Below are 14,145 nucleotides of genomic sequence, written 5' to 3'. Positions count from 1 at the left end.
ATTAGCTCTGATTTGATGTTGACCTTTGACATGACCTGTGTGGTGTGAGGATGGCCCACTCTCTGTATCCACTCGGCTGACTATAACTCGTCTTTGTGATTTGAAGATATCACTGCAGACAGACAGACAGACAAATGTGACCATTACCTGAGCCCCTTTCTGCTTCACAGCAAGTCAAACAGCATATTTCCATAAACACACCACAGAGGCTCCAACATCCATTTCTTCCGTGATCCATTTCTTCCATCATCAAACAACAAGTTAACACCTGTTGTTTGGCAATGAATACCTGTGTTGGCCAACCATGAAGGCTGCAAGGTAACAAATTAAACAACCTGAATAATATATAATGTGCGGTGTGGAAATCAGTGTGTGTTTGGGGGGTTAGTAATCCTCATCCCTGTGAGTAAATGACATCCCTGTTTGCCCAGAGCTCCCATGGGGAGTGATGCATCAGGCTCTAATAAGAATTCTCTCCCCCAGGTAAATGTCAGCCAATCCCTCTATAAGCCTCGATCCTTTATCCAACCATCCATCCATCCAACTGTCCATCCATCCATCGTCCATTCCACCCCCCCCGGCTTCAGATGGTTTTTTCCCCCTTCCTCCTTCTTTATTGCTCCTTCTAGCTGCTTATCCTTCATCCCCCCCCACCCCCCCCCCCCCCCCATTCCTCAAGGCCACCTCCTCACAACCCCCCCTCTCGCCTCCTCCATCTCCTCTCCCTTAGCAGCATTTCCATCTGTTGTTCATGAGTGTCATCGATTTGCGTAGCAGAGAGGGTGCAAGGAGAAGATACGGTAAAATAAAATGGAGGGATATGTTTTAAAAAAAAAAGTTACAAAGAAGTGCGATGCTGCTGGACTGATGCTGAGGATGAAATTAAAGCACAAGTCTGCACTTTTCTGCAGAACAAAACAGAAAAAAACTCAAAGAGGAGGAACAGCAGCCCTGTACCACTTGTTTGCCAGTTCCTGTGAGACAAATGTGCAGTGGTAGAAGTTAGCAATGAAACCTCGTCTGCATGCTGTAGAGACTCACTGTGAAACCGAGCTGTTTCCCAACAGGTGCTGCAGAAAGAACAGGCACGGAGGGTCGACCAAGCCTCCTACGCACTGAGCACCATCTGAAACGCAGTCTGTGCTGCACAGAGACTGCACACATATACAAAATACTTATTTATGGTGTCTGTATTCCCACAGGTAGGAATCAGAGGGTTGTTTTTGCAGAAAACACAAGTATGGCAAGAACCTTGTTCAGCAAAAAGCAAGGACAAAAATGATGAAAGTTTGCATGTGATTGAAATATCTGAATAAAGGTTTGCTTTACTGTGGCTTTTTTCCGCTTGCACAATACCACAATGCTGCCCTTTTACAGGTCAGTCAGCCAACTCTGAATTTTTTATTACTTATGCAGGTGCAGCATGTATTTATTGGTGAGCATTGAGGCATTCGTTACTCCCTGCAGCATACACGTGAGGTTATACCGAAGGTAGATTGGCAAGTAACAGTGCAGTACTTCCTCTTGTAGAAGTCGTCCAAGCCGTACTGGTGGGTGCTGCTTTTTAGGTGGGAGAGATTAAAATGCAAGCCAGCAAAGTATGAGTGCAGCGATAATGTAGCCTGGGCAGCGGCTGGTTGGAGAGAGTGGCTGAGTAGGTACGAGGACAAAGACTGTTTGGTATGAAACATCCTTTTTACGTATTTAGGAAAACGGTGTGCAGTTGCAAATTCAAATCATCTGCAAAGAAACAAGAGCAATAAGAAATTTGTGACATCTGCCAATCCAGATCCGGATCACCTGCAAAATTCAGTGGAGTCTTCCAGGTCCTAATATCTATCTGTGGTGCAAATTAGGTGAGAATCCATGAAGTAGTTTGAAGTAATCCTTCAAAGTCTATATAAAAGGAAATCTTAATCCAGAATCTGGATCCGGATACAGATCGCCTCCAAAATTCAGTGAAGTCTTTCATGCCCTAATATCTAGTGGTGCAAATTAGGTGAGAATCCATGAAGTAGTTTAAAGTAATCCTTCAAAGCCTATATAAAAGGAAATCTTAATCCAGAATCTGGATCCGGATACAGATCACCTCCAAAATTCAGTGAAGTCTTCCATGCCCTAATATCTAGTGGTGCAAATTAGGTGAGAATCTATGAAGTAGTTTTGAAGTAATCCTTCAAAGCCTTTATAAAAGGAAATCTTAATCCAGAATCCGGATCCGGATACAGATCACCTCCAAAATTCAGTGAAGTCTTCCATGCCCTAATATCTAGTGGTGCAAATTAGGTGAGAATCCATGAAGTAGTTTTGAAGTAATCCTTCAAAGCCTATATAAAGGAAATCTTAATCCAGAATCCGGATATGGATCACCTCCAAAATTCAGTGAAGTCTTTCATGAGAATCCATGAAGTAGTTTTGACTTCAAAACTACTGCCCTATATAAAGGGAAATCTTAATCCAGAATCCAGATACGGATCACCTCAAAATTCAGTGGAGTCTTCATGCCCTAATATCTAGTGGTGCAAATTTGGTGAGAATCCATGAAGTAGTTTTGAAGTAATCCTTCAAAGCTATATAAAGGGAAATCTTAATCTAGAATCCAGATATGGATCACCTCCAAAATTCAGTGAAGTCTTCCATGAGAATCCATGAAGTAGTTTTGACTTCAAAACTTCTTCCCTATATAAAGGGAAATCTTAATCCAGAATCCAGATACAGATCACCTCCAAAATTCAGTGGAGTCTTCATGCCCTAATATCTAGTTTTGCAAATTTGGTGAGAATCCATGAAGTAGTTTTGAAGTAATCCTTCAAAGCCTATATATAAGGAAATCTTATCCAGAATCCGGATCCAGATACAGATCACCTCCAAAATTCAGTGAAGTCTTTCATGCCCTAATACCTATCTATGGCACAAATTTGGTGAAAATCTGTGAAGTAGCTTTGATGTAATCCTTCAAAGCCTATATATAGTGAAACTTGATCCAGAATCCGGATCTGTATCACCGCCAAACTTTAATGGAGTCTTCCATGGCCCATTATGTATCTGTGGTAAAAATTTCAATCAAAATCTGTGCAGTAGTTTTGACGTAATCCTACTAAAAATAATCATTTAAAGTGGATATGACACTTAAAGACAACATAGTCTTATTACATGTAACAAAGGTTATATAATTCGGTCAACCTAAGCATTTTGGGAAGATGGACGCGGTTCTCCTGTTATATAGGAGTATAGGTTCTTCCTGTTAAAGGGAGTTTTTCCTTCCCACTGTCGCCAAGTGCTTGCTCACAGGGGGTCGTTTGACCGTTGGGGTTTTTACGTAATTATTGTATGGCCTTGCCTTACAATATAAAGCGCCTTGGGGCAACTGTTTGTTGTGATTTGGCGCTATATAAATAAAATTGATTGATTGATTGATTGATATACAACATTGAATGTCCTGCCACCGAAAAATGTACATGGCCCGTGACCAGCTTCCCGCTGAGCACCAAGCCTGAAATACATCATTGCGTGTAGACCGTATTGGCTTGCACACCTGGCGGCCATTGTTTACACTTTTTTTAGCGGCAGAAACTTTGATTAGACACAGCTCTCAGGGACTTGTTTGTCGATATGGCCCGACCAGTGTGTCACAGCTTATTGCACAAACACAAGGGCAAAAGGTTTTAGCCTTTTCAAGTCCAGGCAGATTGATCGAAAGCCGTGGTGTTGTGTGATGCACAATGTCAGGCTGTCGCTTGCTCCGCTCACACACCCACATTTGCTCCTGACAGCAGACACTTTCCTCTACCGTCTCCATGTTCTCACCGCTCACAGGAACACCGAAAATGTCAATCCCAAATAATATGTTCACAATATTCTTGAAATGGTCAAGGAACTTGTAAAAATATCAGTGCAATACGTAGTAAACACGGCGGCGCCATGTTCACTGTTGTTTTCGGCAATCTTTTTCGAAACTTTCGCTGTTTATTTCTTTTCTTTCGTGAAAATAACGTAACTAAACACGGATGAATGCAAATGCCAGGCACTTGAAAACTGCAAAAACCCGAAAGTAATGACAGTGGTCTGCAAGTAGTCGCTACACTATTGCGGTTCTGGAAAAATAACAAAGGCAGTAAACAGACGCTAGAGTCGAAAATGCTATAATTATAGTGTTATAACAGCAGCAACAAAAATCAAAGCCTCCCTTACCATTCCATATTCTGCAGCCTTTCAAATCCATCGGAATTGGCACGTCTCTTGCCTCTGCTTCGGCTCCGCCATAAACACCGTCAGCATTATTTTCGCTGCCAGAATGCTCCTGGTTTGAATGTTCATCCGAAAGATACGGCTCTAATCTGTACAGTCTAATCACTGCTGCGACATCCTCAGGATCCGAGTCAGTCTCGATTTCCTCACAGAAATAATCCACACTTGGCGATGATTTTATTACATCCTTGGTGGACATAAACGTTTTCATATTTGCAAACTTAAAGTGAATGTAACGCTGTTGTTACACAGAGCTACAGTGGTCCTTTGTATTCTTGTCAGTTTTCAACCTTGAAATACAGATGTGGAATGACCATGCTCTTCTGACATTCCATGTGTGACACTTGTCTTTTATTTCTAATAGAATTGACTGTATTTATTTAGCTTTCATGCTGAAAGCACTTGACTGTGATGCCTCCATTCCACCTATTCACACAAACAATATAAGGTGCTCAACTGCACACCAGGAGCAAATTGGGGATTAAGGATTTTGCCCAAGGGCCCTGAGTCCATCACTTTAACTGTTTGACCATCACCTCCCCACGTAATCCTGTTCTAGCAATGTTACAATTTCAGTCAAGTAGAGAGAATTGAGAGAAATTGATATTAAATGTGATCCTACCCCAGATGGGGTTATAGAAACCACCAGTGTTTTGTGCTGTTGTTGGTGAGGAAAGGTTTACTGATCTTGACTTCTCCAACGATTCTGTGATCTTTGTGAAATCCTTGGATGCCTTCATTGCAGCAGTTGAGAAGTTGAGTGAGGAGAACAGTTGGATTGCCTGTGTATGAGATTGTCCTGGAATAAGACTAACATCTAGGCTTTCAGTGACTTCCTGGATTGGGCCATTAAAAATGTAATGTGCCTGTATGCAGCAAAAGTGTTGAACTTGTATAGATATTCATTTATCTGGCAGTGACATTCATGTCTCTGAGACTTTAACCTTTGAGGTTGACAGACATCTAGGATTTTTGATTATTTTTGTCAGGAGGTTGCTGCATAGGGGGGTTTGGTGATACCTTTTTGATGCTTCCTGTTTTACTGTGAGTTGGATGCTGCCAGTGACCTTGGACAACAAATTCATATGTTTTTACCAGGTCTCTTTTGAGGATATTTGGAAACTGGTGGAATAACTGTGTGTCAAGTAAGCGGTTATTTAGGCTAGTTTACAACCCCTGGCAAAAATTATGGAATCACCGGCCTCGGAGGATGTTCATTCAGTTTGTTTAATTTTGTAGAAAAAAAGCAGATCACAGACATGACACAAACTAAAGTCATTTCAAATGGCAACTTTCTGGCTTTAAGAAACACTATAAGAAATCAAGAAAAAAATATTGTGGCAGTCAGTAACGATTACTTGTTTAGACCAAGCAGAGGAAAAAAATATGGAATCACTCAATTCTGAGGAAAAAATTATGGAATCACCCTGTAAATTTTCATCCCCAAACTAACACCTGCATCAAATCAGATCTGCTCGTTAGTCTGCATCTAAAAAGGAGTGAACACACCTGGAGAGCTGTTGCACCAAGTGGACTGACATGAATCATGGCTCCAACACGAGAGATGTCAACTGAAACAAAGGAGAGGATTATCAAACTCTTAAAGAGAGTAAATCATCACGCAATGTTGCAAAAGATGTTGGTTGTTCACAGTCAGCTGTGTCTAAACTCTGGACCAAATACAAACAACATGGGAAGGTTGTTAAAGGCAAACATACTGGTAGACCAAGGAAGACATCAAAGCGTCAAGACAGAAAACTTAAACCAATATGTCTCAAAAATCGAAAAATGTCCAACAAAACAAATGAGGAACGAATGGGAGCAAACTGGAGTCAACGTCTGTGACCGAAACTGTAAGAAACCGCCTTAAGGAAATGGGATTTACATACAGAAAAGCTAAACGAAAAGGCATCATTAACACCTAAACAGAAAAAAACAAGGTTACAATGGGCTAAGAAAAAGCAATTGTGGACTGTGGATGACTGGATGAAAGTCATATTCAGTGATGAATCTCGAATCTGGCATTGGCAAGGTGATGATGCTGGAACTTTTGTTTGGTGCCTTTCCAATGAGATTTATAAGATGACTGCCTGAAGAGAACATGTAAATTTCCACAGTCATTGATGATATGGGGCTGCATGTCAGGTAAAGGCACTGGGGAGATTGGCTGTCATTACATCATCAATAAATGCACAAGTTTATGTTGATATTTTGGACAATTGAAAGGATGTTTGGGGATGATGAAATCATTTTTCAAGATGATAATGCATCTTGCCATAGAGCAAAAACTGCAAAAACATTCCTTGCAAAAAGACACATAGGGTCAGTGTCAATGAGCAGATCTGATTTGATGCAGGTGTTAATTTGGGGGATGAAAATTTACAGGGTGATTCCATAATTTTTTCCTCAGAATTGAGTGATTCCATATTTTTTTCCTCTGCCTGGTCTAAAAAAAGTAACCGTTACTGACTGCCACAATCTTTTTTTCTTGATTTCTTATAGTGTTTCTTAAAGCCATAGAGTTGCCATTTGAAATGACTTTAGTTTTGTGTCATGTCTGTGATCTGCTTTTTTTCTACAAAATTAAACAACTGAATGAACATCCTCTGAGGCCGGTGATTCCATAATTTTTGCCAGGGGTTGTACTTGAGGAGTATGACTTGCATCCTGATGGAATGTCAACTACAACATTTTGGCCATGTGGCGTGTTACTCTGGCAACGGCATACTGAGTATTGAGGACCACGTTGCCAGAGAAGGTCAATATGAAGACGATAGATGGCTACTTTCCAGTGGTGGGGATGGATGAGTTGATTGCCACCTGTGATGAATGCAGTAATGTTTGGTACCAGTGCACATTGATCAAGTTGGAGACTCTGCCTCCACTCCACACAACACTCTCAGTCCCTGTGTATAGGTCAGCTTGTTAAGGACCCTGTGAATTTTCAGGATGTCCCAGGGAACAACATGGTCAACAGACTCGTACGCTTTCCAGTGGTTGAAAAGGTACTTCTTTTTATTTTTGTTGAGAGTACAAGCATTTCTTCCTGTTTTCTGACAGCAAAAAATGGGCAACTTTGAGCAGCAAAGTCTCACACGCACACTGACCGCCATCAGTCTGTTGAAAGGAGGAGGAGACTGAACCATATGATATTCTCCAGCCTCAAGGATTGGCTGTGAGGCACATGTCAACTAGTGGGTGGATCCATTTTAAAGTTGAGAATCTGTAGTCTCAGGAAGTGGCCAAATGAAGTCCCTGTGCCATTTTGTCCCTGATCTATTAACATAAGAATGACAAACATAAGAATGACAAAAACTGATTTGGGTGCACCCACATGTCCTTAGACCTCAGCGGGTTAAAATTTCTGTTCTTAAACTTTAAGGTTTGTGAGACAAAAAAAAAAAAAAACATCAATAAAATTAGTTTCTTAATTTCAGTGTTTGAGCAGTTTATTAACTTTTCAGTCAATATCAATATTTATTGAGCCAAATCACAACAACACTGACTCAAGATGCTTCACATGAACGAAGCCTAAAATTATCAACCCCCCTGAGCAAGCACATGGGTGATAGCTAGCAGATTAGCAGTTGTCAAAGCTAACTTTTGCCCACCGTTGCTACATAACAACAATGTAAAAGAAAAAGTTCCTGTCTCATTACGTAGTTTTATTTAATGTAACATCTCTCTTTCAGATTGGTCAGGCATTGAGCTGAGGCTGAATTCGAAGGAGACGGGTAAAATGCTGATCAGCACAGAGGTCAAGTTTTACAACTGCAGTGTTCACCAACTGTGAGTATCTCATCTCTTTCTGCCCATTCATTGTCTGTTCATTTACATAAGCAAACCCTAAACCACTGGATCAATACTCTGAGAATTTGTTACCATTTGTCCTTCACCTTAGCCGGCCGGCTCCTCTAAAAATACCCCATGTGAAGACTAATGCAACGTGATCTTTGGCTGCTCCCTGAGCGCACTAACAGGAACTTTCTGTGCTCCGGTGTTAATGAAACTTTTTCCCCTCAAACATGCTGCAGTACAAACACACTCTCTTCTGTGTAGCAGGTGCACAGAAGGTTTTTCATGCTTATTTTCACTCTGTGTCATTCACTAATTGAAACTGAATTGAATCCCTGTGTTGGAAAACTCTGTGTCTGCAGTGCCTTTGCAGTGACTCACTTCATTCCGAGGTGGCAGATTTTGTTTGTCTTCGAACCAAAGGCCGGGCAGACTTAGAGTAATTACCAAATACAGCACAGGGAAGTATCAGAGACACCAGCAGCCGCAGCGATCTCAGCACCTCATACTCTCCTTTCGCTAAACTCTGGGCATTAAAACTAAATGTTCGTGCCGTCTACTATATTTACTTTAATAAACGCTCCTCTCTAAGAAAAGCCCCCCCCTTGATTTTTTTGGTCACATTGCATGTAGTGAAATTGTGAATTCCTGACAGAACAGAGTAAAATGAACATGAAATAGTCCTACCTCATTGCCATGAAATCGTATCAAGTCTGTTCTGGTTTCCATGTTGCTTATGCAGCCGCAGTGCCTTGGATTTCAAACCCTTCCCTGTCACACGAATGCTTGCCATTCCTCCCTCACCAGGAAACCGTTTTGCTGTTTTGGCCAGGGTTGCAAGCTTATCCTTGTTTCTACACCACTCCTGGACATGTTTCCTATTAACTAAGAAAATCTGAACAGCAGGGTGCTTCCCATTCTCTTCTGCTTCTTTCACAGCTGTTAGCTTGAAGGCTCCCAAGTAAAAATGTTTGTGCAGAGCTATTTTATATAATTGGGTTGCAGCTACTGCATGCAGGAAAACAACATTTGTCAAGTCTGCACTGCTTCTCTTGCATGCAGTGCACATGTCCGTACATACCCTACTGTGTACAGCATGCGTGCATGCACGCATATACAAAGAATCATCAATAATTGCCTCCCGTCATGAAAATTTCACTCCCCAGGGTGTTTATTAGAGTACATATGGTATTTTACCAAATAAAAGCAGGCACATTTACCCTCCCTGTAGCCTCTTAGGGCTGTCTGAGAAGCCTGTCTGAAGAGTGTGGAAAGCAATTACAAGCTCTACCATCTACTCATTTAATCACCAATGACAAACATACTTGTACACACAGACACAAGCACTCACACAAAGAAAGATGCGTGGCCTTCAAAAGGGCATTCCCTCATACTCGCTGATGAATCTCCTGCTCTCTTTTTCTACCTCTCTTATTAACTTTATTTGCCTGACAGTAAATCAACCCAATTCTGGCTGCACAGCCTCACATTATATATTGTACCAATGAATGATTTGCAAAAAGCAAGTACGCACATCTGAGCTACATTTTAAAGATAGAAGAAAAAAGTGACACTACAGTCCAATATTTAAAGGGCAACTATACAACAGTATTGGAGTCATTTGAGTAATAGGAGTAATCACTAAATGACTTATTTCGGGTAGAGTGGAGGCGTGCAACCGAGCAAGGGGTCACACATGAGTCAGCCTCGGTCGGCTTTCTCGGAATGGCAAGAGCTGAAAGATGAAAGAAGTGTGCAAAACTGATGCAGAGCTGGCATTCTTACTGTTGCACTTGTAAGTATAATGAGATAAACTCTCTGTTCTCTGTGTATTTCTGTGTATTGTTGCTTTCCTGACATGACTCCACGAATTCCGTTTGCAGGCTCTGATGAAAACAACTGTGAGTTTTTACAACAGGTTTGTTACATGTGTAGTCTGATCTATATAGGAATGGAAAACATTGAAAAACTGAGCAGAGTTGCATAGTGCCTCTTTAACACTGGATGAAGACACACTCCTCAGCTTTGGAAAAGTCTGATTATGTGTTCTCTGAACTGTAGGGAATTAATGGATGGACTGATGGATCGAAAGATACCGTATCCTTGCACTGAAATGCTTCCCCCACCTCCACAAGCATCTGCCCACCCGATTTTTTTTTTTTTTTGGTTAAAATTGGTAAGATGCCCAACCTAAATTAAATACATTTTTGTTAAAGTTTATTAAATTCCCACATTAAATTAATTTTGCTACCCCAACACATCGTACAAAAGGAAACAAAATCTTTTTCCACAAGGTTTATCTTGTAACTTCTGCATCTTACCTGTGAGTACATCATCAGTTTGCCCTGGTCTTTCCCAAGTTCCATAAGTATACCAGGTGACTCACAACAACTTTTTTTTGGCATGGGGATTTTTTTTTTCTCATTAATTATTTTATCCAAGTACACAATGTTGTTTATTTTATTTATTTAATCTGTAGTAGTGGCATGACAATGATGTAAATTAGAGAGATGGAGGGGTGGGCGTTCCGAAAAATATATATTACCTGCATGCTTGTGTATCCACACACCCCCTCTTCAAGCAGAATTTCGCATGCAACACGCTGGATGTGGCAACTTGCAGATACAGTAAAGTCCATCCCCTTCAGATTTTAAACAACTCCATAACAGTAAATGCAATTATCTTGCAACTCACCAAATTAAGACTGTATAATGACTGGTATATATACAGTACCAGTCAAATGTTTGGTTGTGTGTGTGTGTGTGTGTGTGTGTGTGTGTACCTGTGTTGAAATTCTTCATCCATGAGTCAGTCAAAATTGTAATTCAATTTCTAGGTGGGCCCCAGATGATTTTTGGATTTCAGAGTGGGCCTCGGTGTTCTTAACTTTTGGATAGGCTGACCTACACAATATATCATAGATGCGTTTGCCAGCTGCTGGATTGGGCTGGATTGTTGAAGGATTAGAAGCAGGTGTGGTTATCCCTGACAGACTGTTTCCATACAGAAATGCTCTAAATCAGAAAAATGTACTGTCATTTTCTCATTGTCTAAGCCACAGTCACACACCTGATCCCATCAGATCTCAAGAGTGAAACAGAATACATCCTGATTAGTTTGGCTGGGAGACTGCTTGGGAATTGGGGTGGTTGTGAGGAAAGGCATCTGGCATAAAACGTGTGCCAAATCCTAATGCAAATCTTTACCAGATCCACTGTGGGGTCCCCAAGCAACACGGGGGTCCAAAAAAAAAAAAACTACAGCAGCAGTCTGCACCTCGCTTTCAAATATGAGAGTGATTGGGGTACGTTTGATTAAGATACAAAGTTAAAGTATTTCTTAAATGGGGTTTTCAATGTTAAATTTAAATGGCCACAAAATCTGTAGTCTGGATCAGATCCTGATCAAACTTCTCATTTGATAAAAGCCTTCAATTACAAAATAAATTTGATCTTTTTTGACAGAATTAGGAATTTTGAAAAATTTGTTCAATATTAAGGCCTTGTCACACACCTTGACGATTTACCAGCGTATGTATGCCGACAGCCCCATTTCCACCGAGTGGTTCCAGTCAGTACTGCACAGTGTGGTGCCGGTCAGTAACAGAGTAATTTAACATTATTTCATTTTATTGTTTTTATTTTTATCTTGGTGGACCATTTTCATTGTGTACAGAATGCTGATGGTTGTGGTAAATGCTGGCGTGAATGAATGGAGTACTGTGACTCTTAAACTTTTAAAGTGCCATCGCTGTCATCTGATCAGACCTGATCAGGTCATCAAAGACCTGAATAAGAAACGCTGTGATGATTTATACTTTTAAAGTGCCAGTCGACCACGATCAGGTGTGTTCAGACCTGAATGAAGTGATCTGGTGATCTGTTGGTGTGGTCACCGACAGCTCACACCGTAAGCAATGGCGCTTTGCAAGTTTAAAGAGTCACAGCCCTTCATTCGGCTCTGATCACACTGATCAATCAGGTCGTCTGATGATCACACCTGATCACGGTCGACTGGCGCTTTAAAAGTTTAAATCATCACAGCGCTTGTGTGTGTTCAGAGTGTGACAACAGCATCCTCTGAGAAATGCACCTGCAGCAGAAAAAACACAGAGGGACTGCTTTAAAATGCTGCGTTTCGAGCCACAGCGTCATTTTCTAGTCTGTGATGGCGAATGGACTGAAACGAACAGGTCCAGACTTTATATTTTATCCGTGTGTGAATGAAAACAGTCTGTCCGCATGAGGACTGCAGGTTTCAGCCAATCAGTGGCCAGCATTGATGCACGGTGTTTATGAACTTATAGTAAATTACGAGAAAACTTATGTGCCAACCAATCGCATACTTAGATACAACTTATGTCCCGCATGTGCCCGACGTATGACTCATACGCTGGCACTCGTTCAAAATTTCAGCATGCCCAAAATTTTTCCAGGAGCTCAGCGTATTAGGACGTGTATCAGCAAGCTTCAGCATGGTTCAACGTGCTCTTAACCCTCTGGGGCCGTCACGTCATATGTGACTGCAGAGACCAAGCTTTACTACATTATAAATAACTTTTAATGATATGAGATAGAAACTTAACTTCTTTTTTTTTTGCTGAAAAGTTAACTCAGCGGACTTTCAAGCCAGCCATTAGCCATCTTTGTACTCCTCATAGAAGCTGTGTGATGACGGCGCAATGTGAGGTCCAATCGGAATTGGTCACCATCACATGGTTTTCCAAATCCATGTGGTAGGCCAGATTACCTCACATTATAAACCAAAGATCGTTTTTAGGAATGATTGTGTTTGAATAGCCATCTGGCTGCTTGCTCCATTACGCACAGTGATCAGTGAAAGTGAGCAGACGGAGCAGAGGAGGGCCTCTGATGACAATCTCACATGCTCAAACACAGAGGGAGTTTTTATGCCGCGTTCACACCGGACGAGACACAAGCGATGGTGGCGACAGGTTGCCATGTAATCTCTACGGAAGGATGCACTGTGGCGCCACAAAAGTTCAAGCCACGCAATGCGTACGCGATGGACACGAATGAAAGCGATTTTGAGGCGATTGGCGCGATATCGCGCCGTGTCGCCCCCCTCCACAAGTTGAAAAATCTGAACTTTTCATCTTGTTGCGTCACAATGACCAATCAGGGACTGGATATGTAGTGACGTGGAGATGTCTGGAGTTTTAACTTGATGTGGGGACATGTCCTGTCTCTGGCAGCCAGCCTGTGAGCAGGACTTATGTCCCTTTTGTCCTTTATTTCACAATTATGACAGAGTTTGAGGGGAGGAGTGAGCAGCAGCAGCCCACAGCAGTGGCAGCAGGCCAGTTTTTTTTCACGTGCGTGCGCAAACTATTGTCCGTGAAGATTTATCTTATTATTAACTACCAGGATGTATAATAAAACAATGGTGACTGGTGTTATAACACAATTATGCAGAGTTGGACGGTAAGGCGAGCAGCAGCAGCAGCCCAGTTTTTTTTTTTTCACGTGCATGCGCAAACGAATCGTCCGTGAAGATAATTTTATTAACTACACAGATGTATAATAAAACAAATGGTGACTGGTTTATAACATAATTATGACAGAGTTTGAGGGGAGAGCAAGCAGCAGCACCGCAGCAGCGGCAGCAGCCAGTTTTTTTTTTTCACGTGCGTGCGTGAACAAATCTTCTGTGAAGATAATTTGATTAACCACACAGATGTATAATAAAACAAATGTTGACTGGTTTATAACACAATTATGACAGAGTTTGAGGGGAGACCGAGCAGCATTCCACAGCAGCAGCACCGCAGCAGCAGCGGCAGCCAGTTTTTTTTTTTATTGTTCACATGTGTGCGTGCAAATCAGACAGGAGGTCCTCAAACTGGCTCCTGGAGAGGCAGAAGTACTGCTGAAGGTGGCCGTCATCCAGACGCAGCTCCTGCAGCAAATAATGAAACTCCCCAAATTGGGAACATCTCATGAGGATGTTGTGAACCCAGGGATGGAGCCGCTGGTGACATTTGTCAGCTTTCCACAACAAATAGAGCACAGCAGCTCACTCCATGTGATCAAGGTCCGGCATGTTGACTTGACTGACAGCCGGAGCCGGCAAGTGGAATGG

The 14,145-nt window shown here is 41.7% G+C and overlaps 1 protein-coding gene across 1 annotated transcript in view; it reads left to right on the top strand.

Moving 5' to 3' along the window:
- plxna2 (plexin A2) overlaps positions 1–14,145 on the top strand; it is a 694,900-nt gene that overhangs the window by 439,109 nt on the left and 241,646 nt on the right. The window contains 2 exon segments of the mRNA XM_034173103.1: positions 6,178–6,188; positions 7,941–8,037. Coding sequence (XP_034028994.1) covers positions 6,178–6,188; positions 7,941–8,037 — 108 coding nt within the window.

Source organism: Thalassophryne amazonica, chromosome 6 (assembly GCF_902500255.1).
Source record: "Thalassophryne amazonica chromosome 6, fThaAma1.1, whole genome shotgun sequence".
Lineage (NCBI taxonomy): Eukaryota > Metazoa > Chordata > Actinopteri > Batrachoidiformes > Batrachoididae > Thalassophryne > Thalassophryne amazonica.
Note: the sequence above shows the minus strand (reverse complement) of the source record. Positions and strands in the feature narration are given on the sequence as shown.